The 21,489-nt window shown below is 49.6% G+C and overlaps 7 protein-coding genes across 7 annotated transcripts; 2 read left to right on the plus strand and 5 right to left on the minus strand.

The window, feature by feature from the left end:
* Window positions 1-375: 375 nt before the first annotated feature.
* BC939DRAFT_402470 (AAA domain-containing protein) lies at window positions 376-7,031 on the minus strand (the record flags this gene model as incomplete). The annotated part of the gene is made up of 10 exons (XM_051552681.1): window positions 376-545; window positions 661-1,393; window positions 1,494-1,702; window positions 1,754-2,120; window positions 2,218-2,440; window positions 2,532-4,327; window positions 4,422-4,596; window positions 4,690-6,077; window positions 6,117-6,335; window positions 6,876-7,031. The coding sequence occupies 10 exons, from the start codon at window positions 7,029-7,031 to the stop codon at window positions 376-378; spliced, it is 5,436 nt and encodes a 1,811-aa protein (XP_051407641.1).
* Window positions 7,032-7,994: 963 nt separating this feature from the next.
* BC939DRAFT_428678 (plasma-membrane choline transporter-domain-containing protein) lies at window positions 7,995-9,948 on the minus strand. The gene is made up of 2 exons (XM_051553210.1): window positions 9,207-9,948; window positions 7,995-9,068 (listed from the first exon to the last, which is right to left on the minus strand). The coding sequence occupies exons 1-2, from the start codon at window positions 9,792-9,794 to the stop codon at window positions 8,121-8,123; spliced, it is 1,536 nt and encodes a 511-aa protein (XP_051407642.1). The 5' UTR covers window positions 9,795-9,948; the 3' UTR covers window positions 7,995-8,120.
* A 1,602-nt stretch (window positions 9,949-11,550) lies between these two features.
* On the plus strand, window positions 11,551-12,874 carry BC939DRAFT_402504 (sterol delta 5,6-desaturase ERG3; the record flags this gene model as incomplete). Its single annotated transcript, XM_051552682.1, has 3 exons — window positions 11,551-11,796; window positions 11,980-12,153; window positions 12,410-12,874. 3 exons carry the CDS (start codon window positions 11,551-11,553, stop codon window positions 12,872-12,874), a joined length of 885 nt encoding a protein of 294 aa, XP_051407643.1.
* A 218-nt stretch (window positions 12,875-13,092) lies between these two features.
* BC939DRAFT_485175 (P-loop containing nucleoside triphosphate hydrolase protein) lies at window positions 13,093-15,902 on the minus strand (the record flags this gene model as incomplete). The annotated part of the gene is made up of 3 exons (XM_051559292.1): window positions 13,093-13,953; window positions 14,039-14,084; window positions 15,862-15,902. The coding sequence occupies 3 exons, from the start codon at window positions 15,900-15,902 to the stop codon at window positions 13,093-13,095; spliced, it is 948 nt and encodes a 315-aa protein (XP_051407644.1).
* Window positions 15,903-15,958: 56 nt separating this feature from the next.
* Window positions 15,959-17,372, minus strand: BC939DRAFT_465490 (Rieske [2Fe-2S] iron-sulfur domain-containing protein). The gene is made up of 2 exons (XM_051557509.1): window positions 16,986-17,372; window positions 15,959-16,666 (listed from the first exon to the last, which is right to left on the minus strand). The coding sequence occupies exons 1-2, from the start codon at window positions 17,208-17,210 to the stop codon at window positions 16,061-16,063; spliced, it is 831 nt and encodes a 276-aa protein (XP_051407645.1). The 5' UTR covers window positions 17,211-17,372; the 3' UTR covers window positions 15,959-16,060.
* Window positions 17,373-18,177: 805 nt separating this feature from the next.
* Window positions 18,178-18,878, minus strand: BC939DRAFT_402515 (histone-fold-containing protein; the record flags this gene model as incomplete). Its single annotated transcript, XM_051552683.1, has 3 exons — window positions 18,178-18,274; window positions 18,376-18,512; window positions 18,618-18,878. 3 exons carry the CDS (start codon window positions 18,876-18,878, stop codon window positions 18,178-18,180), a joined length of 495 nt encoding a protein of 164 aa, XP_051407646.1.
* A 299-nt stretch (window positions 18,879-19,177) lies between these two features.
* On the plus strand, window positions 19,178-21,434 carry BC939DRAFT_465496 (uncharacterized protein). Its single transcript, XM_051557510.1, has 5 exons — window positions 19,178-19,233; window positions 19,625-19,765; window positions 20,034-20,402; window positions 20,495-21,141; window positions 21,242-21,434. The coding sequence occupies exons 1-5, from the start codon at window positions 19,218-19,220 to the stop codon at window positions 21,284-21,286; spliced, it is 1,218 nt and encodes a 405-aa protein (XP_051407647.1). The 5' UTR covers window positions 19,178-19,217; the 3' UTR covers window positions 21,287-21,434.
* The last annotated feature ends 55 nt before the right edge of the window (window positions 21,435-21,489 follow it).

Raw genomic sequence — 21,489 nt, forward strand, 5'->3', positions numbered from 1 at the left:
CCGCCACAATGCTATCTACCTGTAATGCACACTGCATGGGTCGTTGGCTGTGTTGGTAACACCGTTCTACTCCTTTCTTTGCCGCTCCCGCTCTATCCTCTTCATCCCTGAAAATAAATCAAGCTTGAGCAGCAAGGGGGTTCTCCTTGTCCAGATACATGAAAAGGTTTGGTTCAACATGGTAGCACCCGCACCCACTCATTGTTGCAATTTAAGCCAAGTAACAGGATCAGTCCTGCAATCGCGTACTGTGTTAAAATATGAAGCAGTAGGGGCTACTTGTAAATAGGCAATGCGAACAAGTCTTTATGGGATGAGATATCTTTCTATGTATACTACGCGTCGCACCAACTGCAGTTGAAATTATGTAAAACTCTACTTGACCATCGACGACAAAAAGATCGACTTGATGATCTGGGGCAAATCCTTGGTGTCCAGGCACACATGCGCATGCGATCCCAGAGCGCTCTTCAGCTTCTCGGCCTGGTCTGCCAATGATCCGATAAAGATCATGGACGAGGTCACTCTGTCGTCTGATCGAAGAACTAATGTTTATGATGCCAAATTAAAAAGAAAACGCGTTAGTCCTCAATGCACCCTTCAATTGCGATAATCAACAGCTTCAAGACGACAAAAAAAAAAAAAAAAAAAAAAACGTACTGCGAGCAAGGTCCTCGGGCTTGATGTTGTACTGTCCAATGTTGGCATCTGATAGCACCACGACAATATAGTCGTCCGCATCCTCCTTAACAATCTCACGCATCGCCATCGATGTGGCCGAGAGCGTGTTATCGCCCGAGAGACAGTACTGTGAATGGGCACTCATCTGCGAGATGACCTTGAACACATCCTTCTCCGTCTTAGGGTACCGTCCTTCCTTCACAAACTCCAGGTTGGGCGAATCGCCCGAGTGACCGATGATCGAGTATGCAAATTTGTGCTCAAAGTTGCGGAACGACTCCATGATCATCAGCGCGACCTCCATAGATCGCTCCAACCGTCTGTCGTGGTTATTGAACCTGAACATACTGGCCGACAAATCAAACACAAAGAACATCTTCTTGGGCTTTTGCTGGAAGCCCATCTCGGGGTCCTGGTCACCTCGTAGCTTGTAAATATTATGGTCACCCGTCAAACCCTCGATCAGCTTCGTGTCATCCAAATCACCAGAGCTCTGGTTCTTAAGCCACACGCGCTCCTTATTCTTGGCCTCGATCGACTCCAAAATTACCCGCAGCTCACGAATCTCGCGCTGCACGTTCTCCATGTATGACATATAGATCTTGGCATCTGCTGCGGTCATATCCATCGAGGCAAGGTGCTTTCTCATTGTCATGTTGTGCATCTCGATCTGGGCGTCCGAGACCAGCTTGGGAGGAGGAGCATTTGTGCGCTATTTGAGTGGTAGATCAGAGTTCAGAAACCCAGTCAGTCAATCAATACCCGTATACTTCACATTTACAGATCACCGTGGAAATAAAAGCAAGACTTACGATATCCAATTTAGAAACATCGTCAAAGCTGGGTTTGCGACCCTCCTGGGGTGCTCCCGTACGCTCTCCAGAACCCCCTCCCGAGCCGTTGCCATCGCCGTCACCACTTCCGTCGCCATCTCCGCTTCCCCCCCCTCCGCCGCCACCACCACCACCGCCACCGCCACCGCCGCCGTCACTGCTAGAGCTATCGCCAGAGGCCTCCATGCCTGGCGGCAGATCGCCCACCTCACCTTCACCGCCCATGGGGACCACTTTACCGTCAGGTCCCACAAGCTGACCATCTGCGTTCACATATCGACCCTGCTCATCCTTGTAGAGGATCGCCAACGTACGCGAGTCAAGAGTGCCGACAAGCTTCTTCCAGGTGCTCGCGGACTGGAACAGATCCGCAGCATCGACCTGCCAAACACGGACAAATCCAGAATTATCCATGGTCAAGAGCGAACCGTCTGCGAGTTCTGACATGGAGGCCACTGTGCGATCCTGCTGTACGCCCTTGAAGCCAGTGACGGGGGCATCCGCACGCAAGGTACTGGTGACCGGAATCGAAAGAGGGATGAGTACGCGCCAGATACGTCGTTCCGAGGGCGAAAAGAGTTCCAAGTGACCTTCACCCTTTCCGCTCTAGTGGCATGAGAAAAGAAACGACAGAGTGTATGGTTAGATGCCAATAGCTCATCAAGAAATGATTTCTTACAGATATCAAGCATGAATATCTTACAGGTGAGGGAATGATCTTGGCCATCTGCTGGGTCTTGCTCATATACAAAGACGCGCTTTGGAGGTTTGAGTACATGTTTCTAACATTCTCGTCCGAGATCGGTCTCATGAACGAAAACACGTCCATTGAAGCCTCAGGATCCTTTTCAAGAACGCGTTCCATGTTTTTAGTCATTGCCATGACAACGCCATCATTGGTGGTGTGCATCATACGAATGTTATCACTGAAGAGTTAAGGGCAGATATGAAACGAATGTCAGTAACGCGCAGTGCTTATTTCTCACCAGATAATAGACGATCTTCCTTTGTCTTTACCTGTTGCTGGTGCCTGGCTCGATAACGGGCTGCGAGACAAAGGTCAGACGATGCTTCGCCTTGGCACCCATTCCAGTAATCGACACACGTTGGATACGATCAGGAGTGGGAACATCTGGGCTCGACGCATACACCAAATAGTAATCGCCGTTCTGACAGTCCTTAACCAGCCATAACTTGGGGTCCAGCATATGGAAGCCTGAAATCTGAACAGGCAACTCGACCGCGTGTTGAATACCCGTGTTGAAGTCCACGACCACGATGTTAGCTCGACTCTCTTGGAAGAAGGCAATGTATCCAAGATGGGCCAGAGACTTGTCCATCAACGAGGCCACTGGAGCCAGGCCGTTCAACATCACCGAGACAATCGAGTCCTTCTGAGTGTCCAGGGAAAGGAACGAGTTGTCTGCAGGATTATGCATGCACAAGAATCGACCGCCTGCGTGCGTCTGCACAAGAGCAAGGCGCAGTCTCGGTGGTGCCCTCTGCAGAGGGAAATATTCGTACATGTCTGCGCTCCTGACCGTGCGGTGGGCAGCATCGATAAAATGAAGTGTCACCGGGTTAGTCGAGATTGCGTACAGGTTGCCCTTGTCGGTCGAAATAATATCCAGAGCCTCGCCACGTGTAGGGATCTTGAAGTGATACAGCTGCTCCGAAAACACGACCGAACGGCCCTCAGACCTCTCCAGATCTCGGGCCACTCCAGGGGTCACATTCCATCCGCCGCGAAAGACAATCGGTTGAGACTTGACCTTGCACTCGACCGCGCGCTCGTCGGCGGCCTTCTTCCAAGTCTCTGTCAAGATGGGCTCGCTGACCTCGACCTGCTTACCGAGCTGGATTGTGAACTCGGACTCGAGACCCACAGGGATACCGTGCTTCTGGAACGTCTCGATTAACATGTCCTTCGAGTCCGCATCGTATTGATCGAAATCAAACACGTTCTGCAGAATGCGTGAGATGCCCTCCTCAGGGTAGATCTGCATATGTTTAACGACATTGACCAGCTCGCGCGTCGAGTACGGATACGACAACAAACCCTCGTCCACCAGCACACGCAAGTCCTCGAAGGCTGCAGTCAGCTTCAACAGCAGTTCCTCAGGGACATCAGGCCCGTACTTGCGGAGCAAAAACATCTCCGATTCGGCATCCGGATTGTCGACGGCATGACAACTGAATACATCGCCAACCTCTCTGAAAAAGTCGTTTCCGAGGAAAGGGAATCCAGGTCGATTGGCTAGGACCATCATGCGAAAGTCGGGATGGATCACAATTTCCACCTCGTCTGCACCCTCTGTAGGCTTGGAGACAATTCGGCGACCATCGCTAAGCACCATCTGACCATCCTCGAGTAAGTTACGAATAACGCTCGTGACATAGGTGGGCGCCTTATCAGCCTCGTCAATGACAAGGATGTATCCATCTCGGACAGACTTGACCAAGGGCGAGTCGTCATACTGCAGGACACCGTCAACAATCGAGGGGGTGGCGGTCAAACTTTGCACAGTGGTATCGCGATGCAGCTGAATGTACTCTCGAGGCAATCTGAGGAGTTGAAGGAAATAGTCCGCCAGCTTGTTCTTGCCTACTCCCTGATTACCAATTAGAAGCAAGTGCTCTCCAAGCTGGAAGTCCTTGAGCATCTCCATCAAAATCTCTGTTTGCTTGGGATTTTCGTGGAAGATAATATTGGGGATCAAGACAGGGTTTGAATCCTGGCGAACAGGCTCTTCGATTGGTCCAATGCGGAGCGATCGCGGCTGTTCTCTGTTTGGGAGGACTTGAATCTCAAGCTGCAAACAAAATGAGTGAACGTAAAAGAGTAGATGTTAGGTAACGTGGGTTACCAGAGCTAACGAATGTTGTTTTTCAGTCATGATCTCTTACCTCGTTGGCTTTGTAAGGCTTGGGCTTGGGCGTGATTCCATTGGTAGCAAGAAGCTGGTTCAGAGCATCCTTTGCGATCGAAGGCAGGAACCGGGAGAGCGAGACCTTGTGAACAGCCTCATGCAAACTTTCGTTAGGGAAGACTGCCAAGCGGCGACAGATACGGATCAATTGGCTGAAGAGATATGTGATATACAATGCGTTAGTAAGTGTATGCCAAATAATATTTAGACTCATCAAGGAGCAGAAAAAAAAACGCATATCTTACCGAGTGGACATGGCAGAGGAGAGCGTCTTGATAGTCTCGTCGGGCGAGTTTCGAAGATGATTTGCAAACTTGAGAAGAAGGCCCAGACTCTCAGGGGAAACGCCTGGCGACAATGTCTCCAGCAACTGCGTCTCTTCCTGGAGAGAAAGAGGGCGAACCGTAACAAACTGGAACATGCTGACAATCTCAGGTGCCAACCACGATCCGGGCTTGCCACCCTCCGTTCCATTCGAAACAGGTCTCGCAAGCGCCACGATACGGAAAGAAGGTGCGATGCGTAACAGACCCTTTTTTTCCATCTGCTCCTGGCCCCAACCGTACTTGGCCTGCAACTGGTCATAGTGAGAGGGTCGAAGCAGCTTGCGTCCATCTGGCATGGCCGTCTCGCGCTCGTGAATCAAGCGCTGCAGTGAGACCATGGTACCAAAGGATAATGTATCGATTCCATCCATAACCGCCAAAGCGCCCGACATTGCAGCCTTGACAAGAGCCGAGTTCTCCCAGACAGTATCTCCCGAGAAGGTCGTACTTCTGCGCTGGAGCAGATCGCGCGAGGACATGTCCTTATACAGAGGGATAAACTCGACCTTATATCCCAAGTTTTTGCCAAAATGGCGCATCAGCGCACTCTTGCCCACACCTTTGGAACCAATCACACAGAAATCGCCAACAGAGTGCGCCAACAGCATACTGACAAGCGTCGATATGTGGTAGGGTGTCTCCACAAAGTACTCGGCCGGCTCGAATGGGTAGGCACCGCAGTGCAGATCAACCGACGCGGGCTTGCCAGAGACATGTTCAAAGGTTGCGCGTGCGATCGTAGGTCCGGAGCGTTCAATTTTGGCAATCTTGTAGTTTGAATCGCATTGGCGAATGACGGTGCCCTGATCCTGATCGAACCTCTCCTCTTCGCGTCCTAGTCCCAGAAAACCGAAGCGCTGATACGTGGACTCGATCAAGCTGCGCTGCTCAGCCTCACATGTAGACAGAAGCGACCAGGGGTAGACAAGATCCAACACGAAGCGAGGCTGGGCATCCTGAAAGTTGTTCAGCATCTTGATGGCGCCTTCGATCGATACGGGGAATTCAGGGATAGTGACGTTACTGACCATCGACGCTGCTGCGGAGGAGTCGTTGCCTAGGTTCTGATAATGCTGAGAGCCCAGAACCATGGCAACAGAGAGAAGGCGCTCCAACATATCCTGGGGTACACTTGGTCCCAGTGTCCTGAGTTGCTGCATCTGTGACTCGAATCCTGGCGCCTTGACATCGCGAGACTGAAAACGCGAGCGAAGTGGAGGGTCCAAGGGATGACCCACATACTGAGGGACAGGGAGACCTAGGGCGATGACTGTAAAATCATCGCTGACCTTGACCAGCTTGTGCTTCTCCATAGTGTCAATGGCAGACTGACCCCCCTCCTTGACAAGTATGTCGAAGCGCTTGGGATTGACAAGGAATCGACCGTCCTCGAGCGCCATCTCTCGGTTTTCCAGCAAGTTGTTGAGAACAGGCAACACATTACGTTCCGCCTTCTCAATTCCATCCAGGATTAAGATACGACCCTCTGTCGCAGCACGAACACAGGCCTGATCGACATAATATGCGGTGCCGCCGACAATCTCCCTACGCTGCTTAAGGTCGCTCTCAGTGACATCCTTTGACAGCGGAACGTACTCAACCTCACGATTGGTTCTATATTTTTTGACAACGCGGTAGCATTTAGCAAAGCAAATTCGCTTCCTGGCAACACATTACTAACATTCAGCTCTACTCCAATACATCCTCTCATACTTACAATTCCGCAAACTTGAGGGCAATCGATCGGCGGAGATGGCCAGGTGGACTATGATATGGTTTGGAGTGGCAATTGAGCTAAGTATTTCGTTTGTGAAGCAAAAACATAGCGACATAGCTTTGCTGAAAACATACCCGATTAAGAACATGTCCTGGCGCAATTTGTCCTTTTGCATCATCCTACACATAATCATATCGGACGATCGAAAGACGGATTAGCCGAGTTGAGTGGTCAATGACAGAGTACGGCCGATATAGGGCCTGATATTACCATCTCAAGTGACGCAGGACTTCCTATTAACGTGAATGGGGTGGATACAGACTCCTAATTAACTTCGGCATTCAACTTCAATGTAGCAAACGCAAGGTAATGCCTGTCAAGTCCTTACCTGCGAATCCTCGAAGAGAGGCTGATCGTAGCTCGGGACGAACTCGGGGTTCAGTGCAGGGCTGACAGCAACGGTGACATCGCCAATCTTAACCTCTCCATATTCTGCAAAGGTAAAAAAAAAAAAAGTGATCGGCAAATCAGTATCCGAAGCCATGAGAGTACAGGTGCCTGATACAAATTTTAAAAATTCCACGTGAAATGGAAACATTCCCCGCAAGCCGAACGGTTGAACGGATCAGGAAGGATCGTCCCTTGTCTTTGGTCCGAAATGGTCGCTTTGCACTGTAGAAAAAAGCGATCTTTCTTCCTTACCAAGCCCAGAATAGTTCTTTGTGGCAGAAATGATCAGTCCTCCTGACCGGTTTGGATCCTCAGCAATTACATAGTCCGCCGTGTGTGACAAGGCCCTGGAGAGCTGCTCCAGACGCAAGCGCGCCGTTTCTGTTTTGGGATCCATGGCGTTGCTGCCTTGCTAATCAGGGAGAGTATTCCAAGAGAGGACAGGCGAGAAGAAGTGATCGAGATCTACGTGGGTGGTAAAAAAGTTATGGTACAAAGGACTATGGTACAGCAGCAATTGAAGTTGAACAGCTTGCTATTCCTTCAACCAAGCGACTCTGACGAGTAAAAGAAGTGGGGAGGAGCAAGATGTCGTATTCTCAACTGCTGTCTCTATGAACAGAATGAGTGAAGAGTAAGAAAGAAGGGCGGAGATGTGAAACGAATGAAAAGCAGGGAAATAAAAGAACAAAAGGGTATTGAGGGACAGGTGTTGCTTGGGAGATGAGCCGCTTTCTCCGGAACAGGGGCTCGAGTGTGGGGGGGAAGCGAAGTACAAGAGCAGCAGTGCGGCCGGAACCCCACTTTCTCCATCGCCGCGCACCATTCGTTGTTCGCTTCAACAGATGCTGGCCGAAAAGGCGATCGGAGTCACGTGGAAGCTATCCATCCTTGATTCCTTGGCCAATCTCAGCCGTGCCCGAAACTTTTGAAGCATACTCGGCAGAAAGTTTGCTGCGCTTAGGAGGATGCACATGCGCCAAAGTCGTGGTCTACACAGCGCCTATCCGAACAGCTTTCTACCCAACTGAGATACAGCACATTATAGAGCAAAGACGAGTTTTAATGCATTTGTTTTTATTGTGCTGCTAAGAGACGTGCATAGTAGCCAAGAATAAAGGATGTATTTCGATGGCTTCCTGTCATTCGTTCATTTCGTATGCTAACGTGTCATTTTCCTTGTTTAATCATGCTGGACATAAATGCCGCGGACATTGCGGGTCACTTGGGGATAGTGCTCCGCAATGGCGTGGTACAGGTCGGGCTTCGTCCTGTAGAGCGTCTGAGGATCCTCCGCTAGGGCGACAAAGGTGGTTGTCACTCCAGAATCAATAACGTTGTTGGGAACCGACATCATCACTGCACCAAGGATCATCTCGACAATGACTACAATGAATACAACCAGCGTCTCGTCATCCTTATCATAAAAGCCGGGCTGAACCAACTTGATAAAGAGGTAGCCATAGAGACCGCTCGCAAGGGCGACCGAGAGCGTGCCCATGCCCAGGACATTGCCGACCAAGTTGTCGTTCACGAGCGCATCCACGCCGCGGTCCTTGACCAACTCCCAAGTGTCGTGTGCAGCCTTGACGAATGGCTTGCCGTACATCGCCACCTGAGTGAATGCAAACTTGTTGAAGATCTCAAAGAGACCCTCGAGGCACGAGAGGATGCAGTCCGCACACATGGCCAAAAAGGCCATCAGACCGTTGTCTGAGTCTGACCTGAGCGATTGACAGACGTAACGCAGAGTCTGGAGGAGCGCAATCAAGAGCGATCCAAAACAGATACTTCCAAAGGACGTTGTCAGCGCACGCTTAGCCGATCCAAGAGTGGGCGAAGAGGGTGCGCCTGCAGCAGAGCCCTCAAAGAAATAAAAGACGCCAAAGACTCCTGAGATGGTGACATGGACAACGTTCTTGATCACTTCTGTGTTCCAGAACATGACGAAGTTGAGGTAGACCATGACCAAGTATAGACGGTTGTCGTCGCAGACCATCTTGCTTCTTCCGTCCTCGACCTCCTCGACCCTGCAATTGGAGATGCGCTGGAACACTGAATAGTTGATCATCAAGGAGAAAATCCAGAGCGAGGACCATGCAATCTGAGTGAACAAACCAGAGAATGCGACCTAGAACAATAAACCGCCGAGATGTTAGCACGTTGATGAATTCATATGGTCATTTCGTTCAATGCAGGGTCAGTTGACCAGCAAGTAAATTCCGTTAAAAATCGTTGCATGAAAAGAAACAGAGATGTAAACACGTACTGCCAGAGTACCAGGGTACTTGCGCGTGACAGAGGTGATGGTCTGCAGAAGAAGAATCGAGAAGGGCATCCGTGAGGCCCACAATTTGTAACAGAAGAGGACGACGAGGCCAGTGGCCAGGCAAAGTCCTCCCCAGAAGATGCTGCCGGACATGATCTGGATGATGCCCAGGCCAATGGTAAGGAAGATACTAAAGAAGAACGAGAACTTGACAAGGAAGGCGGTTTGGCGTTGGATGAGAATGAAATAGCCAAACGCAAGGGCAAAGGTGACGGCAATCGAGGACAGGGCCAAGACTGAGAGCGAGTGGTCGATAGCAAAGGCGTTGGTGGCGACCTGGGTACCGTCGTCGAGGATTGTGAAGGGGTTGGAGAGGTTGTGGGCGTAGGCCTTGAAAGAGTAGACGTTCAGACCCGTGAAGGCGGCCATGTTGAGGATAAACAGACCGGTGGCCCAGACATCGTTGTAGCGGGCCTCGGGGGCGAACTTGCCCTCGGTGTTACTCTTGGGGATAAGGGGGGCGTTTTCCTCATGGACGTAGCTTGGGGGCAGACTGCTGCTGCCGGCGCCGTAGTTCGGTGCTTCCATGGCAATCGAATCAGTCAGTCAAACAATTAGTCGGCCGATGGGGGTGCGTGGGAATGCAAAGCGCGAATGAAGAAAAAAGAGGGAAGAGAGAGAGAGAGAAAGAAAGAAAGAAAGAGAGAGAGAGAGAGAGAGAGAGAGAGAGAGTGTGTGTGTGTGTGGAGGTATGACCGAGGAAAGGAAGAAGGAAGGCTTTTCTCCGCGTAGAAAAAAAAAAATATGCCAAGGCAGAAAGAAAGTCACAGAACGACTCTTACGAGAGCCAGCACAGCATATCTGAGGGGAACCAGGCGTGTATAACAGCACAGTAACACTGCAAGGTCATCCCTCTATTCACTCGTGTCTACAGGGAGTCTTCTTCGCTCCCTCCACCAATACTCCCGCCCAGGAAGAGGGTGGAGAAAACCCCGTCGCCAAAAATCCTAAAAAACCCTAAACGCACGCTTTTTTTTTTTTTTTTTTTTTTTTTTTGGTGCATGTGTGGCGGCAATAACCTCAGCATCGCGCATGGTAGGTAGTCTATATATCTTTTTTTCCCTATTCACACAAATGTTCTATGGTGCCACAAGTGTAAGATACTTGAACGGTACCCTGACATCCTGCCATTCGCGTTTTGCATGCATGTACCTCTGCACACTTTCATGATACATATGGATTGGGCAGATACTGCAGCCCCGCACGCTGATAACAATATATATATATATATATATATGTGTGTGTGTGGGAGAGAGGGAGGGGGGGTATGAGAATGGAAATGGGATGATTCCTGTCTATGAGTCGCATTGTCTTCCAGACTGGTTGGTGAGAGATCGGGTGTGCCTTATAAAGGACGCACCCTGGTCGACTAGAGCATTGACTACAGGATTGTCTCACATGAATGGGTGGTGTGTCTGCAATTCTGCACCTTCATCGTGGTACGTTCCCATCATTGGGCGTAGTTTCTAGATCCTGATCAGCAGAGGGACGAAGAGAGGGCGGCGTTCATGAAGGAGGTGGGATGATTTTCTATATTATTTTAGTTGGTCTAGCGTTGTTTAGACAAGAAGGATCTGGTAAGGAATAAAGAAAAAAGGGCTGGCCTATGGGTATCTTGCGGTGCTTCCATGCCTCTGTAAAAGATAGTAATGGGAGGGCACTTGTAGAAGGAGCAAGAGGGTATGCAGCAGCGCAGTGTGTGGATGTGTGTGAGTGATGGATAGTGCGTAAAAGTGTGCATGCTGTCCATTAGTTCCTGTTGTTGTCTGTTGCTCTGTGTCGTCTGTCTGGCAAATCAATTCGCCTTGAGAAATGTGGGCTGATGTTTTTTTGCGTGCGTTTTGTGTGCAGACCCGCAGAGAAATCAGAAACCCGTTTTCTTCAGGCACCATCCCCACTCTCCCAGGAATCGGGGCCTGTCTCATAAAATAGCCCTTTTCTATAACATAACAAGACAAGACGCCCCACTTCTCACACTTCTTGTCTCTATTCTCGCTCTTCCTCTCTTCTTCATCCCAGCCTATCCCAGCCCATTGTCAATTCCACCGTTCACAATCAGATCTCCTCCACCATGGATGACATCCTGAACCTGGCGGACCAGTACGTCTTCAACAACGTCTACCCGTCCCTTCCCGCCATCCCCATTCCTGATCTCATTGCTGGCATTGCTGCCATTCCCAAATGGTCAGACCTGCACACTCTCCTCTCCTCAACTGCATCCACCCCTCTCGAGACCCTTGCCTCCCTCGCAACTTCCGTCGCCTCTTCCTCCCTGGCCTCCAATATGACCCTCAACACCCTCCCCGCCGATCACATCCTCCGTCAGATCCTCTCTCTCTTTGTGATCACCTATGTGGGAGCCCTGCTCATGTACTTCAGCTTCGCCTACCCATCCTATCTCTTCGTCTTTGACCAGAATCACAAGAAGCACCCCAAGTTCCTCAAGAACCAGGTCGCACTCGAGATCAAAATGTCTATGAAGGCCCTTCCAGGAATCGCCGTTATGACCGTACCCTGGCTCCTGGGTGAGGTCCGCGGTTGGAGTCAACTGTACATCCATATCCACAGCAGAGATAACATCCCCTCCATCGCCTTTAATCCACCAACCTCGGTCATCCAAGAAACGGTCGCTGCTGCTGTCGCGACCGGCACCGGTATCAATGCTACAGCTGCTGCCGCCGCCTCCGCTGCCGCCGCCGCCGCCGCTGCAAAGACTACTGCCCGTGCTGCCATGCTTGGACCACTCGCGCCATTGGTCGAACCATTCATGGATGGATGGGGTTATACTGCAGTGAGCATTGTCTGCTTTCTGCTGTTCACCGACTTTGGTATCTACTGGATCCATCGCTGGTTGCATCATCCACTTCTCTACAAGCGTCTCCACAAGGTATTGTCAACGTAATGGCTGGGTATTTGTCGTTTTTATTTCGCGCTGTTTTTTGTAATATCCGCTTGTTTGATTTTCCAGGGACGATCAGGGAAACAATAACGCTAATGGTTAATAACTGGGAGGAGAGGAAGACAAAACAACAACAACCAGGGGTCCACCGAATTGCATTCCTCTGCGATATGAGCGAAACGTACATGCAGCTGCACATAAGCGCACTCCCTCCTAACTCCATATCATCTTACTTTCTCTGTAGCCTCATCACAAGTGGATCATCCCAACACCATTCTCATCTCACGCTTTCCACTTCATGGACGGCTATCTTCAGTCCGTGCCCTACCACTTGTTTGTGTACATGATGCCAATGCAAAAGTATATCTACCTGGTCATGTTTGCTTCCGTCAACTTTTGGTCCGTTCTCATCCACGATGGCGAATACCTCGTCTCCAATCCCGTCATCAACTCTGCAGCCCACCATGCCGTTCATCATCTGTACTTCAACTACAACTATGGACAATATCTCACCCTCTGGGACCGTATCGGACTTTCCTACCGCAAGCCTGATGCATCCATGTACGACCCCTCTCTGAGAATGGACAAGACCGTCTGGAAGAAGCAGGCAAAGGACGTCGACAACTTTGATGACAATGGAAAGCCCACAGCGGCCTCGGATCAGACCTTCAAATCGAATGCTCAACCAAAGACTACCAAAGTCTTATAAAGAAAACTGGACTCTTCCAATTTTACCCTTCACACATATCATCTTCTTCATCATCCGAATTATTGCTCATAGAAAATAAAGTATTTGGAGCAACGTGTAACAATTGTAATGCCAAAGAAAGCAATCGAAGGAGCTTCTCAAGAGTGGATTGATGGCGAATAAAAGCGATTTGGAGAATTGAAAGGTATATTTGTCTTGTGCGTGCAGCGGTCTTCCCTTCATCCTTTAGCCATCGATCCATATTCCATGTCCCAATTCCTATACAGATTCAAATCCCTATCGCTCACACTAGCGCGAACCTGCGACAGTGCTTCCAAAAAATCGCTATGGTTGATCGGTCTCAGCGCATCAAGTCCAATCTCCAAAATATCCCCCTGTATTGCCCGTACAGGTCCCAAAGCTGCCTCTCGACAAAGTCCCGTCATATCCGAGCCTGAGTACCCCGCTGTACGTTCACAGATATCCAAGATCTGCTCCGGTGTCAAATCATGCGGCTGGGTCGCCAGCAGCCTCATCATCAAACTATGACGGCCCTGATTCTCTGGTAGCGGGATATACAGGCGTTTCTGAAACCGACGACGTGCAGCTTCATCGATTTCCTGTGGTCGATTCGTAGCCCCAACAATCAGAATCCTGTCCTCCTCTCCACCAACGCCGACGCCGTCAAACTGGACGAGAAACTCTGTCTTGATCCTCCGCGAAGCTTCGACTTCGCCATCACTGCGCTGTGACAGCAGAGAATCAATCTCGTCCATAAAAATCACCGCTGGCTGGTGACACCGCGCCACAGCGAACAACGCCCGAACCATCTTTTCTCCATCGCCGACCCATTTCGATGTCAAAGAGGAGCTACTGATGCTGAAAAACGTTGCCTTCGACTGACTTGCGATACACTTTCCGATCATGGTTTTTCCAGTGCCAGGAGGTCCAAATAACAATAAGCCCTTGGGAGGTCGCCGGAGGCCAGTAAAGATGTCTGGGCGCAGCATTGGCCAAGTAATAGTCTCCTTGATAGATTTTTTGGCGTGCTCTAATCCAGAAATATCGTCCCATGTCACGACTGGCAGCGATTCCATAATCTAGCAATGCAAGAAAACAATTGTCAGCAAATTGCAATATCCTGTAAATGCCATGAATTGACGAAAAGCGATCGAGCAAGCTCACCTCGTTGTTGATAGCCTCCACCATCTTAGGATCAATATTCCTCAGTCTTTCGTCCACTGGCTCGTCAGCTTTGTTCGACCCCTTTGACTGTCCTGCCTTCCCTGTATCGTCAGTGTTCGCCGCGCTGTTCCTGTTGATTGGCGATTTGAATTTGGGCCTTTTTGTTCCAAGCATTTTGGATTTCAGCGTTGCGGCAGCGTTGGCTCCTGCTCCAGTCCCATTCAGTCCAGTGCTCGTGTTCATATTCGCGGCTCCATAACCATTGCCACTGCCGTTGATATAAGAATTATGCACAGGCGGGTTGTATCCAGTCCGATTAAGATAGTGGCTGGCCCGTTTTTCTTCTTGATGCTGCTCCTCAATTGCCTAGCGATTCAACGTGCGGACAAAATTACTTTCGGTTCCGATTGTACCGCGATATTGAATAGTGAAGATAAAATCAATATTGGATCACATACCATCTGCTCCTTTGCTGTGATAAACTGCATGGCCTTTGTGCTATGTTCGTTTGATCCCTCCGCTCTTGGCTAATCGTTTTGGAAGGTTAGAGAAAATTGAGATTGAAGGTGTGAATACACCATCCAGATGGCTTCATAGTGCTGAATATACTCAGTGGAAATGACCGGAGATGGCCTTACCCTCTTTTTGGATGTGCGGTCCACACCGTTTGAAAAATTCGCTGCGGGCCTGAAATCTGGTACGGGAACCGGGTCGCTTCGTTCTTCCTCCTCCTCATCGTCTCCATAGTCAGCATATTTCGGTTTCGACGGTTGGGGTATCGATAGAGCTGATTGCGACGGTATATTCGGCGCAAAACTCGTTATTTCGTTCCCGACTTTTCTCGGTGGGGATGTCGCTCCAGTGCTGGCTCTTTCATCTGACTTGACCTTGTGGATGTAATTGTATAGTGTATGTTCTGCTGTCCTAATGTCAACCTCCTTAGGTTTCGTTGTGGGTAACGGAGTATGCATAGGACTATGGTATTGAGCGGGACTGTTGAAAGACTTAGGGCTGGTAGTCACTGCGGTGTCCATCTTTGTTGGATCCTTGTCTGTTGGCTTTAGTGCTTCGATGGCTATTAATGGCTCCGTTACTGTTGTTGATGTTGCTGCCGCTGCTGCATCTGTCTTATACTGGTCGAACCTCTCTTTGAGCGATTCAAGCGTCTCCGGGGCAGGGAGGAGATCCAGTTCTGGTTCGCAGCTCTATCGTATAGATAGCATATTGATCAGTCTTCTGAAAAGACGAGTTAAGTGGGAAGGCCCACAGTTGATCCTAGTACCAATGAAGTTCCATACCAGTACTAAGAGATCCTTGAGGTGCATCTTATAATCAGGCTTGTCGACTTCGGCTACATTGATGGAGGATACAAATCCGCTCTTTGTCTGTTTCCGCTCCAATGTTTTGTCGACCCTTGCTCGGACTCGATCAATAACACTTTTACCAGCATCCGTTAATGCATTCAAACCCCTGCTACTGGTTGTAGCTGGCTCAGAGGAAATGCTCCTGTGAAGACAGTTTTCGACATACTGTTGATGGTAATGTTGCTGGAGGATCCTGGCGTTCCTGCGCTGTAGTGGCGTCAAAAGAGCGTCGCTCGCCTCCGTAGAGAGAATGAGATGCAGCGCACGGTGATGTGCTGCCGAGATGAATGGCAGGGATCGTGTTGCTTGTGCGCTGATAGCATGTGCATTCGTTTGTCTTGTTCGGGTGTCCATGCCGGATGCCATCACCTGAAGTGATGCTCGAGTGTGCGGAAAGTCAAGCAGGAATCCTTTTCAAACATCGGTGGCAAAATGTTGTTCACAAAATCCATGCGTGACTTTGAACGATCTGAAGCTTCGATGTGGTGCATACGAGCCATGGCCGCGTCCAGGTGGACCAGGCATCAGATATCATCGACCAATGTCTCTATATCCATTTAAAGTGGAAAAAACCCCAGTCTTCATTACAATTTCTTTTTTTTTTCTGCTGATCTCGTCCGATGCCTATGTATGTGCTGAAAAATTCTTTCTCCTCTATTTAACCGATAATAACCTTGTTGCCCTCCTCGAACGAGTAGGCAGGGATCTCAAGGTTCAATGGCGCGGGTCCCTTGCGAATACGACCAGAGATATCATAATGAGATCCGTGGCAGGGGCAGTACCATCCGCCATAATCACCTGCCTCGCCAATTGGGACACATCCCAAGTGAGTGCAGACACCTAGCATGACCAACCACTCGGGCTTCTGGACACGGTCGGCATCGTTCTGGGGATCACGGAGCTCAGCGATGTTGATAGCATTGGCTTCTTCGATCTCGTCCTGAGTGCGATGTCTGATGAAGACGGGCTTTCCACGCCACTTGATGGTGACATTGCGTCCCTCAGGGATGGTGCTGAGGTCAACTTCGACCTTGGCCAAGGCCAAGACATCGGCTGATGCAGACATGTTGGCCAAAAAGTCAGCAACGGTCGTCTTGGCTCCCATAACGGACAAGGCGCCAGTGGTGCCGACCATGAAGTAGGAGAAGGCGCGGTTGGAGGTGTCGCCCGATCCACTCTTGTACTTGCTAAAATCGGGAATGTCGGTCGTGTCGCGAGCAGAGGTGTGATTGAAGCGCTTCTGCTGGGAAATACCAGCGGGAACTATGTGATGTGGATACAAATGGAGATATATAAGCACATTGTGAATGAGTGCTTCCAGAATGCAGCGGGCATTATCGTGCGGAGGTAGAGTCGAAGCTGGGCCGTCAAGTACGTCTAGAACTGCGACGACAATGGACGTGCAAAATCACGTATTGAATGTTGTATGCGCAAAGATCCAAACAAGCGGTGCAGGTCTTTGTTGAAGCGCGCCATATCGATATCCATCTCTTCGGACTGAATGTCCGAGTCGTTTTCGTGATTTTGAAAGAGATCACTTTCGAAGAGATTGTTTACGTAAGATCTAGGTGAGAGGACATACCAGTAACGAAGGTGCGGTTGTTGTTGATGGAGGCGGTCTTCAGTTTGGGGAGTGAGGGGAAGGTGGGAGTGTCGCGGTGACCGTGTTCGTATCCGTGGTGGACATCATCGGTGGAGTAGTGGGCAGATCGATTGAGAACCGCGCGGACACCGGCGGCGGTGGCGGGGAGAGTGACAGAAGAGCGGTTAAGCGAGGCCGAAGCCAGCTTGGTAGCAAGAGAGGCCATGGTAGAAGAAGGAGGATGGAGATGGTGCGAAGGGAGAGATTAGAACCTTGCCTCTTTGCCGAACTCACTGGCCAGTCCAGGGCAGGTTGTTTTCGGAAGGGAAATAAAAAAAAACCGACGTCACTGTTAATTAAATTCGGAGAGACTTTTTTTGAAAAAAATTGTCAAGGTGGTGGTCCAGGGACCATTACGGCTCTGCTCCTATGCCTAGCTTATATTTATGCCCCTGGTGTCTGGCTCTTGAAGTCCTCTTCCGCATTTAACATCTATTATAGGGTGTGTCCCGCTAAACCATCATGAACCAAGGCCCTAATGCAGTTCTCAGGGCCTAAACGCTCTGAGCGTACTATAAACTGAGTTCACTCAGTAAGCGGCGCTTGAAGAATTTGTACCCTGAATACCCTGACAAAATAGTTTTCGCAACTCATGTGTGGGCATTATCGATATTGTAGAGATCTATCGTCCCGGCACTCATTATCGATTATGCTCATGAAGATGGTGAAGCCCAACAATATTTAATAGTATCCTGCATGGTGACGATCCCTGCAGTTGTGGTATTCACATGTGTTGCTGCTGGGCACTCAATTATATATCCTCGATCGGAATCGCCCATGACCCATTACAGCTCTTTCAGTTGCCAAGGCATAGCTTCTGCAATCCGATGGCTCTCAGTGGCCATTTTAATCCCGAGTACACGTCAATTGCAGTATGAACCAGCATTCGGACGTCGATAGTACTGGCGGCGGTTGGCATTGATTATATGTATTACCTCCAATGGGACTAGTATATATTACAATAAAAGGGATGACGAATATGGCTGGACGAACGGATAGTATTAGGCGATGGGCGCTATTTGATCTTGCATTGGCCTGCGTAGATATCGCCTCGGAAAAGAGGAAACAAAGGTGGGAACAAAAGACACGACAGAGAATGCTGAGAGACGTCAATGGTGATAAAAAGCATTAGTCTAACCAAGACCTCCATGGATGCCTCTGATTCTCCTAGCCAGCTGAATGTCGCGTTGCATGAGCGTAACTCGCTTGGCGTGGATAGCGCATAGATTTCTATCGATCAATTGGTTAAAAAAAGGGATAAGTTCGTCGCGCCTGATGTCCATACCACTTGGTCCTGTTGCCAACTGATACACAATGACCTAATGACCTACGCATCTTCAAAGAGGTGCACCATGTATGCCTCCGCTGCTTCCTGTAATGCTAAAATCGCGGATCCCTGCCACCGCAAATGCACATCCCCAGCAATGTATGTCAAGGATGATGCGTATTCATCGGCAATCTCCCGTACCTAACCAATTGAAATATCAATGATTAGACACACTGAGAACTAGCGCACAATGAACTCTGGTCCTATTGAAATAAAATTGTTTCGTCCGCGGCTCAATGAACTTACGAGGCGCGCAAATGGTAGCTTCCGGATCAGCAACTCTGTGCTCTTCTGATACTGCCGAATCTCCCGAAGTGCATTTGCTCCTGGTTTGTAGCGACGTGGTTTTGCTGGTGGAATGGGATCTCCTGGCCTGGACGCGGTTTTCCTGGGAGGAATTCCAGCTATGACCTCAACGGTCCGTTGTCGAGCGACGGAGGCGCTGCTGGAAGCGGCCACACTTGGGCGCACGGGTATGCCTGAGGGTATGTTGGATGGTCTGGCCATAAGATGTGTCTCCAAGGCAATTCCAGCGACCGCTTTGAGAGAAAGATGAGGGTGAAGCCGAAGCGGATTCAGGGCTTTACTCCACGATGTGCGCCCAGGAAAGGTTGGCGGCGGCAGTTGATTCGCGGTTTGTTCTTGTTCGTGTGTGGTGCCGAGAACTGTGGCCCTTTTCTTTGTTGTCTGGTACAGGCACAGCAAGTGCAGCATGGACGCTGCACGCACGATCTCAAAGGGAACAGTACACGTGATGTTTCTCTCTCTGTCTTTTTTTTTTCTCTACTTTTTTTTTTTGTCTAAATCGTCCTCTCGATCATCCCACCCCAACTATACACATACGCAATGGATTCTTCGTCAGGTAAGAAAGATTCTCTGGAAAGCTATGGACAGTGAACCCTCGGGACCAATTATCATTGGGATTGATCCCTTTGGTGGTTGCCCTACCCACCATGCTTTTCCAAGAAAGATGATGGTTGGTGCGTTATGGCAGGCACCTTTTTCATGGTTCTGTGGACATCCTCAAGATGCTTGGAGTACGACTCGGCCAAAGCAATATGGTCGTGCGGGTATCACCTTGTGAACCACAGCACAGCTCCATTATCAGGATTGTCTTCAGACTGCCTTGCCATTCTTCGACGATCAGAACTATGACCCCTATGGCTATGGGGTGGGTGCACTGCGGCTCGCCTATCCTCCTTTTTGTACAGTCTGCTAACTCATCCGGTATTCCTTTTCTTTTCTACACATAGCCAACGTTGATATTAAGAAGAAGCAGCAGCAGGAGGCCCCCACGCCCCAGAATACTCCCATCTTCTCTGCACCTATCAACTCCTCGGTCCGCCCCTCAGTTCCCACCGTCGAGGAAGACATGGAGACCATCCAGACTCCTGGTATGTCCTCAACCCCCTACCTTTTGATCTTACTGTATCTCTCCCGCCTCCCTCCTCAATCACCTGGAACGAGTGACCATTCGAAGGGTTTATCGGATCTGTCTTTGTGCATTTTTTTTTTTTTTTTTTTGGTGGCAATCTTGCTCATCTTTATATATATGTATATACAAATATACGCACCCCAACAAAAAAAAGTGACCCATATAATAAGTATGAATCTATAATTGTCAGGCTAATAATTTATTTCCCTTCGGCTTCTTTGCTTCAGGTTCCTCTCTGTTGGCCAACAACCCTCAGCTCATGTCCATGTTGCAGGGCCGTCTCGGCGGATTGGTCGGCGCTCCTTCAGGCTATGTCCAGACTCTCCCCGCTGATGTTCGCCGTCGTGTCAGGGGCTTGAAGTCGCTCCAGAACAAGCATGCTGTCTTGGAGGCGGAATTTCAAAACGAGATCCTCGCCTTGGAGAAGAAGTACCTTGCTCTCTACACCCCTCTTTATGAGAAGCGTGCTGAGTACATCAGCGGCAAGACTGAGCCCACTGATATCGAGGTCGCCGACGGTGTCAGTGACGACGAGGATGAGGAGAACAAGGATGAGGACGAGGAGGATGAGGACAAGGATGCCCAGAAAGTCGAAGGTAACCCCAATTGCCACTGTGTTGACAGCTATGTTAGTTTCGGTATAAAATTCGGTATCAAATGTACTCACTATCATGTTCTATACTTGTAGGTATTCCCGAGTTCTGGCTCACGGCTTTGAAGTCTCACCCCCAGTTCGCCGACATCATCACCGAGAAGGACGAGGAAGCATTGAAGCATCTGGTTGACATTCGCATGGGCTACTTTGAGAAGCCCGGTTTCCGTCTTGATTTTGAGTTCTCGCCCAACGAGTTTTTCACGAACACTATTTTGACGAAGACCTACTATTACCAGGACGAGCCTGGCTATGGCGGCGATTTCGTCTACGATCATGCCGAGGGTACCAAGATTGACTGGAAAGAGGGCAAGGACCTTTCAATCACTGTCGAGACCAAGAAGCAGCGCCACAAGGGAACCAACAAGACCCGCGTGGTCAAGAAGACTGTTCCTGCAGAGACCTTCTTTTCCTTCTTCACTCCTCCAGTCGCACCTGAGGACGAAGATGACGAGGACATTGACGAGGATGAGGATCTGGACGAGAAGCTGGAGGCTGACTATGGTCTCGGTGAGGAATTCAAGGACTCAATCATCCCTCGTGCCGTCGATTGGTTCACCGGCAAGGCCCTTCAGTACCAGGATCATGGAGATCAGTACGACGATGATGACTTTGAGTACGATGATGAGGATGATGAGGAGGACGATGATGAGGATGATGACGAAGAGGACGACAACGAGGGTGTAAGTGTTTTTTTCTGGCGATGAACGCATTCTGCTTCTTCGATTGTCTGTTGGATGTGTTACTAAACTACATCCCATTTGTCTTTGTTCAATCCACTAGCTCCCTGCCAAGGATGAGAAGGCCCCCGAGTGCAAGCAACAGTAGAATCGTTTCCTTTTGATAACAAGACAGACAACATTATTGCATTGCTTCCACTTTTTTTCTTTCTCCATAATTTGTCACCTTTCACCATTACCTCACATTTTTCATTCCCATTTACATTTACAAAATAAATGACTGTCCATTCATCATATCTTGGAGTTACAAGTCGTGTTTCCAAGCCTAATTGATAACTGTGCTTATGCAGG

The sequence above is a fragment of the Gamsiella multidivaricata genome (genome assembly GCF_025024155.1).
Source record: "Gamsiella multidivaricata strain RSA 2152 chromosome Unknown BC939scaffold_90, whole genome shotgun sequence".
NCBI lineage: Eukaryota > Fungi > Mortierellomycota > Mortierellomycetes > Mortierellales > Mortierellaceae > Gamsiella > Gamsiella multidivaricata.

Coding starts and splice junctions, on each gene's coding strand:
- BC939DRAFT_465490 (XM_051557509.1), bottom strand. CDS start 17,210: ATGGCCTCTCTTGCTACCAAGCTGGCTTCGGCCTCGCTTAACCGCTCT. Junction 16,667..16,985: donor ACAACCGCACCTTCGTTACT/GGTATGTCCTCT, acceptor CCACATCACATA/GTTCCCGCTGGTATTTCCCA.
- BC939DRAFT_428678 (XM_051553210.1), bottom strand. CDS start 9,794: ATGGAAGCACCGAACTACGGCGCCGGCAGCAGCAGTCTGCCCCCAAGC. Junction 9,069..9,206: donor AGTACCCTGGTACTCTGGCA/GTACGTGTTTAC, acceptor TTATTGTTCTAG/GTCGCATTCTCTGGTTTGTT.
- BC939DRAFT_465496 (XM_051557510.1), top strand. Junction 19,766..20,033: donor GGAGACCATCCAGACTCCTG/GTATGTCCTCAA, acceptor TCTTTGCTTCAG/GTTCCTCTCTGTTGGCCAAC. Junction 20,403..20,494: donor GGATGCCCAGAAAGTCGAAG/GTAACCCCAATT, acceptor CTATACTTGTAG/GTATTCCCGAGTTCTGGCTC.